At 39.0% G+C, this 8,946-nt stretch overlaps 2 protein-coding genes across 2 annotated transcripts; both read right to left on the bottom strand.

Annotated features, from left to right (window-relative positions):
* Window positions 1-2,501: 2,501 nt before the first annotated feature.
* On the bottom strand, window positions 2,502-4,282 carry LOC126598583 (hydroquinone glucosyltransferase-like). The gene has a single exon (XM_050264950.1). The coding sequence runs from the start codon at window positions 4,274-4,276 to the stop codon at window positions 2,801-2,803; it is 1,476 nt and encodes a 491-aa protein (XP_050120907.1). The 5' UTR covers window positions 4,277-4,282; the 3' UTR covers window positions 2,502-2,800.
* A 2,914-nt stretch (window positions 4,283-7,196) lies between these two features.
* Window positions 7,197-8,832, bottom strand: LOC126598585 (hydroquinone glucosyltransferase-like). The gene has a single exon (XM_050264955.1). The coding sequence runs from the start codon at window positions 8,590-8,592 to the stop codon at window positions 7,420-7,422; it is 1,173 nt and encodes a 390-aa protein (XP_050120912.1). The 5' UTR covers window positions 8,593-8,832; the 3' UTR covers window positions 7,197-7,419.
* Between the last annotated feature and the right edge of the window lie 114 nt (window positions 8,833-8,946).

Here is an 8,946-nt window from a genome sequence, read left to right as displayed (position 1 = left end):
TACTGGCTTTGTGCGACGAACTTCTCCATCGTGCAAAGTTGACCAACGTTGCGCGACGAAGATTTTTTTTCGTTGTGCAAAACGTCTTTGCGCGACAGATTTTGCTTTGTCGCGCAAATAGTTTTTCCTACTAATGTAGCCCATTATGAGGTGTAGCCCCTCCTCCACCCTCTTAGTGTACATCATATCATTTGATTAAAAAAAATATGTAATCTAACACATGTTTTAATTAAAATTTTCAATCTTTTCCAATGGCTAATTTTTTTTTTTTTAACAAACGATATTATCTACACTAAGGGGAAGGGGAAATGTTAAGCATCACGATGGGCTAGCAATCATGTGGTTCAAAGTCGTCTTTGGCGATAATCGAACCTAAGACCTCTCACTTACAAGTGCAGAGAAATACCACTAGACCGATAGGCTAAAATTTAAAAACTAGATTTTAGTCCTTAAAATGATTACTTTTACATAAATACCGCAAGTAAGATTAAAAACTAATTTTAATCTTTTGACTCGTGTCCAAATCAACATTTATATTCCACGTCATATTTTATGTAATTACACCATGTTTTTTCTTCCTATATAACGCCTAAATATTGCTATTAAATGGTTTTGCAATAGAATGAATTTTTGTTTTTTAATTCAAAATGAGCATCCGGCATTTAAAGATGCAACATCAAAAGAATTAGAGATTAGACTTCTTCCTAGAAAGAGATTAGGCTTCTGCAATTGAAAAAGAGATTAGGCAATCATCTATATATTGGCTGATTTCTTCACATACATCTGCTAATTGCGATTTTTCCCTTTTTTCTCATCATTTGCATTAGGTCTCTCTCTATTTTCTTTCTGTTGGTTTTGAATGGCATCTGGCTTGTGTATCTAGATGAATGCCAACATTTGCAATGAAGAGAATGGATTCAACTTCAGCAACTCTTTTAGATGAATGCCAACATTTGCAATGAAGAGAATGGATTCAACTTCAGCAACTCTTTTTGTGGCATTGTGCTTGTGATATTTCTTTTTTTTATTTTTTATTTTGTGTTGGTTGATTTTATTATGGGGTTTTGATCATTTTGCTAGTGTATGAATTGTTGAGTTGGAGTTGGGATTGATCTTTTGCATCTGTATTTGATTAGGTACGTTTAGTTAGATACATTCGATTAGGTACGATAATTTAGATAAATTTGATTAGGTACGATAATATAGATACATTGGATTAGGTACAATGATTTAAGTAGGTAGTGTGATTGGGTGTTTTCAACTGAGTACTATAATTTGGACCAGGATCCTCGCCGGATCCTTCTCTGCGGATCCACTGGGAATCAATCCATCCGAACCGTTCAGCTCATATCCTACGGTCCAAGATTATTTTGAATAATTTTTTTTTTTCAGCTTCCGTTTCTCACTCTCTCTCCCTTCGTCCCCAAACCCCTCGGCATTCTTTATTCTTGTCCCATTCCAAAAGGCCAAAAGGAAGGATTAATCAAAGAATTAACCCATCAAACAACCCAAAAGACTTCTCATATACCCAAGAATTAATCCATCAATTTCCCAGAAACCACAAACAAAATCTTTAGCGACTGCAGTGGTTTCAAGCAAGAATAGGGGAAAAATTAACGGAAATGGATTTGGGAAAAATTTTAAGGGCAGACTCCATAGATGAAGAATTCGAATTCTGCAATCGGTCCGATAGGCATATCATTCGGCCGGCTTCATTTTCCACTTCGATCCCTCCGCCGGTGACCGATCCGGTCTTCGTACACCATCATCGCCGGTGGCAGCGAGAGGAAGATGGGCCTGCTGGTAGCGAGGGCGAGGGTAACGAGGTCTGCGCTGAACCTTTCCCTTCGTCCCCCAAACCTCTGCTGAGGAATACTTGGTCGTGAGGGCAAGCTTGCAAGGGTTGCTGGGTACTGAGTTTTGGGGTGAGAGAGCAGGAAAGAAACCAGCTGGAAGAGGCAGCGTCAGCGCCTTCCTTCCTCGGGACATAAATTGAAAATATTTGAGGCCGCACGATTTGAATATGTTTTGAAACGACTATGATGATGTGGTCCGTTGGCTCCGTCTAGAAAACATCCGGATGGGATCTGTACCCCTATAATTTAAGTGTGTTTAGCTAGATACTAATATTTAAATACATATACTTTTTTGGTGTATTATACGTGTGATGCCTTTGACTTTTTTCATCTTGTAATTTACACATGATGATATGAAAAAAATCTTTCCAGGCACTATAATCATGGAAGAAATCAAGCATAAATTAATCAAAGTCAAAATTAGATCCTAATAATGCAGAACCATACCAAGAAGGTCGAATAATTAATTATAGGGGCACAATGGAAACAAAAAGAGCCATTAAAGAGTCTAAAAACAACAAAATATGAGTTCTAATAATCATGATGACATGGAGGACTAAGATCAAATATCGCCACTTATTATTAAGATCTAACGGTATTCCTATTCACTTGTAAGTAAGAGGTTTTAGTTTCAATTTTTTTTTTTTAACAAACGATATTCTCTATACTAAGGGGGAGGAGGTTGATTAGCCTCACAGTGGACTAGCAATAATATGATTTAAATTCACCTTTGGCGATAATCGAATCTAAGACCTCTCACTTACAAGTGAGGAGGAATGCCACTAGAACGTAGTACTAAATGGCTAGATTCGATTCTTTAAATCACATTATTAATGGCTCATTATGAGATTTAATCTAATAGAAGGATTAAAATTCATTTACCCCTTATTTTATTCACTTTGCCAATATGGACGCAATAATTGACATATTAGGTTACAGTTCATTTAGTTCTTGAGTCCATTCAATATTTGAGCCACTTCAGTAAGAGACTTGGCAGACGATCCTTCTTCTTCCCAAACCAATTTGGCTGCCTCTTTATACCCTTCCATTTTCTTCCTTAGCAATTTCCCTTCATCTCCTTCAATTATGTCCCTTACATACTTAGCAATATCTTGGCTCCCCACTATGCCTTTCTCATCCGCTTTGACCCCAAATGCAACTTTCAAACCATCAACTAGAAGCACCTTATTCATTCTTTGCTCTGCATAGAGCGGCCAAGCAATCAGAGGCACACCATGCACGATGCTCTCTAGTACCGAGTTCCACCCACAATGGGTCAGAAATCCCCCTGTCGACTCGTGGCTCAGCACTTGGACCTGTGGCGCCCATGATGACACAACTAGGCCAACATCTTTGGTCCTCTCCAGAAACCCGTTTGGTAGAAACTCAAACGGGTTCTCCCCGCCTTTGACAGTAAAGTAAGAAGCATTGTTAGCGGTCTCATTTGGGCTCTTGACAACCCAAATGAATCTTTGCCCGCTTAATTCAAGCCCTAAGGCCAACTCATTTAGTTGTTCTTGTGACAGTGTTCCACCGCTCCCAAATGAAACAAATAGAACTGACCCATAGGGTTGCTTATCTAGCCACCTCAAACACTCATTTGCGTCTAACCCATCTGTTGAACTGGTTTTTATAACCGGTCCAATAGGATAAACTGGTGGAAGACATAGACCTAACTCTTTTTCCTTAAAAGCCTTGAAAGCACCAGGTTCCAAGTCCGCAAAGCTGTTGACCATAATCCCGGCAGCCGACCTGCACTTTTTGAAAATATGAACTACAACTTTATAGACCGGATTGGACCGATCTTGAACAGGGTCTAAGAAATCTCCACCTTGGATCGGCACACAACCAGGAAGTAGAACCGGTTCGGGCAAGTCTCTGTACTCGCATGAAGTGGTCTCGTCAAGATGTGGCAAATGAAATAAAAGCCATAAACCCATAGCGTTAGTAGAAAAGAAAATATAAGGGGACAAGTGGAACTCATTAGCCACATCTAAGGCCTCCGCACCGAAGAAATCAACAACAAGTGCAACTAGACGAGTTGACTCGTTTAGGACCTTGAGTGAGTCTCGAAGAGCCGAGAGGGATCGAGTCAAGGTTAGTGTGATCTTGGTCTCGATCGTGACGTCAACAGGGAGGTCATGGAAGCTCACAGGAGGGAGGAAGACGTAGGAAATGGACTGGGAATCGAGGGCTTCAAGGACTTTCTTTTGGGGAGCCAAGTGCGAGCCGTCGTTGGGGATGATGAATGTGATGGAGAAGTTGTGCTGGATGACGAGTCGTTTGGCTAACTCGACAAGGGGAATGAGGTGGCCTAGGCCTGGAGTTGGGACGATGGTAACATGCGGTGGTTTGATCAGTTTATGGTGGTCGTTGTGGTGGTGGTTGCTGCTGCGGTGGCTTTGGGTGTCTAATGCCATGGTTGCTATACGGATTTTAGTGTTTGATGAAATGAATGCAAGGAAGAAAAAGAATATTTATAAGGAAAATTGTGGAGAATAATTGAGAACAATGTGGTCGTTGACTTGTAAGTCTATTGCGGCCAGTTGTATTTATTTTTACTTGTAAATTGGAGGTTTTAGGTTTGATTTTTTTTGTCAAGTGAGAATTTGGACTACATTATTATGGCTGATCCATTGTGAAGCTTAACTCATTTCTTTACCCTACATAATACTGCTTCCTTGAAGAAAAAAAAATTCCCTTCTTGTTAATATATTGAGTGTGGAATTTTTGGTGGTGTAGGTAAGTGAATTAGGTGTGAATATGATAAAGTTGATGGGGCTCACGACGGAGAGAGTTGTGTTTCTATTTGTGCTCTTTTTTTATCTCTTTAATCTCAGTTTACTAGCCTAAAGTTTTGTAGTTTTCAACATTTGGTAAATGAAATTTTTTTTTTTAACAAACGATATTATCTACAATAACGGGAAGGGGAAAGGCTAAGCCTCACAATGGGCTAGCAATTATGTGGTTCTAAGTTATCTTTGGCGAGAATCGAATCTAAGATCTCACTTACAAGTGAAAAGGAATACCACTAGACCGATAGGCTAAAATTTAAAAACTGGATTTTAGTCCTTAAAATGATTACTTTTACATAAATACCACAAGTAAGATTAAAAACTAATTTTAATCTTTTGACTCGTGTCCAAATCAACATTTATATTCCACATCATATTTTATGTAATTACACCATGTTTTTTCTTCCTATATAACCCCTAAATATTGCTATTAAATGGTTTTGCAATAGAATGAATTTTTGTTTTTTAATTCAAAATGAGCATCCGGCATTTAAAGATGCAACATCAAAAGAATTAGAGATTAGACTTCTTCCTAGAAAGAGATTAGGCTTCTGCAATTGAAAAAGAGATTAGGCAATCATCTATATATTGGCTGATTTCTTCACATACATCTGCTAATTACGATTTTTCCCTTTTTTCTTATCATTTGCATTAGGAGTCCCTCTATTTTCTTTCTGTTGGTTTTGAATGGCATATGGCTTGTGTATCTAGATGAATGCCAACAATTTGCAACGAAGAGAATGGATTCAACTTCAGTAACTTTTTTTGTGGCATTGTGCTTGTGATATTTCTTTTTTTTATGTTTTATTTTGTGTTGGATGATTTTATTATTGGGTTTTGATCATTTTGCTATTGTATGAATTGTTGAGTTGGAGTTGGGATTGATCTATTGCATCTGTGTTTGATTAGGTACGCTTTCACACTCGATTAGGTACGATAATTTAGATAAATTCGATTAGGTACAATAATATAAATACATTGGATTAGGTACTATGATTTAAGTAGGTAGTGTGATTGGGTGTTTTCAACTAAGTACTATAATTTGGACCAGGATCCTCGCCGGATCCTTCTCTGCGGATCCACTGGGAATCAATCCATCCAAACCGTTCAGCTCATATCCTACGGCCCAAGATTATTTTGAATATTTTGTTTTTCAGCTTTCTCACTCTCTCTCCCTTCGTCCAAGATTATTTTGAATAATTTTTTTTTTTCAGCTTCCGTTTCTCACTCTCTCTCCCTTCGTCCCCAAACCCCTCGGCATTCTTTATTCTTGTCCCATTCCAAAAGGCCAAAAGGAAGGATTAATCAAAGAATTAACCCATCAAACAACCCAAAAGACTTCTCATATACCCAAGAATTAATCCATCAATTTCCCAGAAACCACAAACAAAATCTTTAGCGACTGCAGTGGTTTCAAGCAAGAATAGGGGAAAAATTAACGGAAATGGATTTGGGAAAAATTTTAAGGGCAAACTCCATAGATGAAGAATTCGAATTCTGCAATCGGTCCGATAGGCATATCATTCGGCCGGCTTCATTTTCCCCTCCGATCCCTCCGTCGGTGACCGATCCGGTCTTCGTACACCATCATCGTCGGTGGCAGCGAGAGGAAGACAGGGCCGCTGGTAGCGAGGGCGAGGGTAACGAGGTCTGCGCTGAACCTTTCCCTTCGTCCCCCAAACTTCTGCTGAGGATTACTTGGTCATGAAGGCAAGCTTGCAAGGGTTGCTGGGTACTGAGTTTTGGGGTGACAGAGCAGGAAAGAAACCAGCTGGAAGAGGCAGCGTCAGTGCCTTCCTTCCTCGGGACATAAATTGAAAATATTTGAGGCCGCACGATTTGCATCTGTTTTGAATAAACGACCATGATGATGTGGTCCGTTGGCTCCGTCTAGAAAACATCCGGATGGGATCCGTACGTGTTTAGCTAGGTACTAATATTTAAATACATATACTTTTTGGTGTATTATACGTTTGATACCTTTGACTTTTTTGATCTTGTAATTTACGCATGATGATATGAAAATCTATAATCATGGAAGAAATCAAGCATAAATTAATCAAAGTCAAAATTAGATCCTAATAATGCGGAACCATACCAAGAAGGTCGAATCATTAGTTATAGGGTCACAATGGAAATAAAAAGAATCATTAAAGAGTTTAAAAACAACAAAATATGAGTTATAATAATCATGATGACATTGAGGATTAAGATAGCATAAATTAATCAAAGTCGAAATTAGATCCTAATAATGCGGAACCATACCAAGAAGGTCGAATCATTAATTATAGGGTCACAATGGGAATAAAAAAAGCCATTAAAGAGTTTAAAAACAACAAAATATGAGTTATAATAATCATGATGACATGGAGGACTAAGATCAATTATCACCACTTATTACTAATATCAAGTAGTATTCCTATTCACTTGTAAGTATGAGGTCTTATGTTTAATTTTTTTAATTTTATTTTTAACAAACGATATTATCTATACTAAGGGAATGAGGTGTGTTGGCCTCACAATGGGTTAGCAATAATTTGATTTAAATTCGCCTTTGGTGAGAATCAAATTTAAGACATCTCACTTACAAGTGAGGAGAAATATCACTAAACCATAATACTAAATGGCTAAATTCGATTCTTTAAATCACATTATTGATGGCTCAATATGAGATTTAATCTAACAGAAGTATTAAAATTCATTTACCCCTTATTTTATTCACTTTACAAATATAGACGCAGTAATTGACACATTAGGTTATAGTTAATTTAGTTCTTGAGTCCATTCAACATTTGAGCCACTTCAGCAAGAGACTTGGCAGACGATCCTTCTTCTGCCCAAACCAATTTGGCTTCCTCTTTATACCCTTCCATTTTCTTCCTTAGCAATTTCCCTTCATCTCCTTCAATTATGTCCCTTACATACTTAGCAATACCTTGGCACCCCACTATGCCTTTCTCATCCACTTTGACCCCAAATGCAACTTTCAAACCATCAACTAGTAGCACCTTATTCATTCTTTGCTCTGAATAGAGCGGCCAAGCAATCAGAGGCACACCATGCACGATACTCTCTAGTACCGAATTCCACCCACAATGGGTCAAAAATCCCCGTGTCAACCCATGGCTCAGCACTTGGACCTGTGGCGCCCATGATGACACAACTAGGCCAACATCTTTGGTCCTCTCCAGAAACCCGTTTGGTAGAAACTCAGACGGGTTCTCCCAAACTTTGACAGTAAAGTAAGAAGCATTGTTAGCGGTCTCGTTTGGGCTCTTGACAACCCAAATGAATCTATGCCCGCTCAATTCAAGCCCTAAGGCCAACTCATTCAGTTGCTCTTGTGACAGTGTTCCACCGCTCCCAAATGAAACAAATAGAACTGACCCATAGGGTTGCTTATCTAGCCATCTCAAACACTTATTTGCATCTAACCCATCTGTTGTTTTTATAATCGGTCCAATGGGATAAACCGGTGGAAGACATAAACCTGCCCCTTTTTCCTTGAAAGCCTTGAAAGCACCAGGTTCCAAGTCCGCAAAGCTGTTGACCATAATCCCAACAGCTGACCAGCACTTCTTGAAGATATGAACTACACCTTTGTAGACCGGATTGGACCGATCTTGAACAGGGTCTAAGAAATATCCACCTTGGATTGGCACACAACCAGGAAGTAGAACCAGTTCGGGCAAGTCCCTGTACTCGCATGAAGTGGTCTCGTCAAGATGTGGCAAATGAAATAAAAGCCATAAACCCATAACGTTAACAGAGAAGAAAATATAAGGGGACAAGTGGAACTCATTAGCCACATCAAAGGCCTCCACACCGAAGACATCAACAACAAATGCAAATAGATGAGTTGACTCGTTTAGGACCTTGAGTGAGTCGCGAAGAGCCGAGAGGGATCGAGTCAAGGTTAGTGTGATCTTGGTCTCGATCATGACGTCAGCAGGGAGGTCATGGAAGCTCACATGAGAGAGGAAGATGTAGGAAATGGATTGGGAATTGAAGGCTTCAAGGACTTTCTTTTAGGGAGCCAAGTGCGAGCCGTCGTTGGGGATGATGAATGTGATGGAGAAGTTGTGCTGGATGATGAGTAGATTTTATATTATATATTTTACCCTAATCTTAGTATATTTTGGTTAAAATATTGGAAAATTTTTGATACTTTGAATTGTATTTTTAATATAGGACTTTCGACTTCCTCTGGAGCAAAACATGATCAAATGGACGAATTTTGGAGTAATTCCAGTTGGAGGACGTTCGTGAGTCACTTAGCTTGATCGTATCAAAAA

The sequence above is a fragment of the Malus sylvestris genome, chromosome 14 (assembly GCF_916048215.2).
Source record: "Malus sylvestris chromosome 14, drMalSylv7.2, whole genome shotgun sequence".
Classification (NCBI taxonomy): Eukaryota; Viridiplantae; Streptophyta; class Magnoliopsida; order Rosales; family Rosaceae; genus Malus; species Malus sylvestris.
The sequence above is the reverse complement of the archived record's forward strand: the minus strand, read 5'-3'. Positions and strand labels throughout refer to the sequence as shown.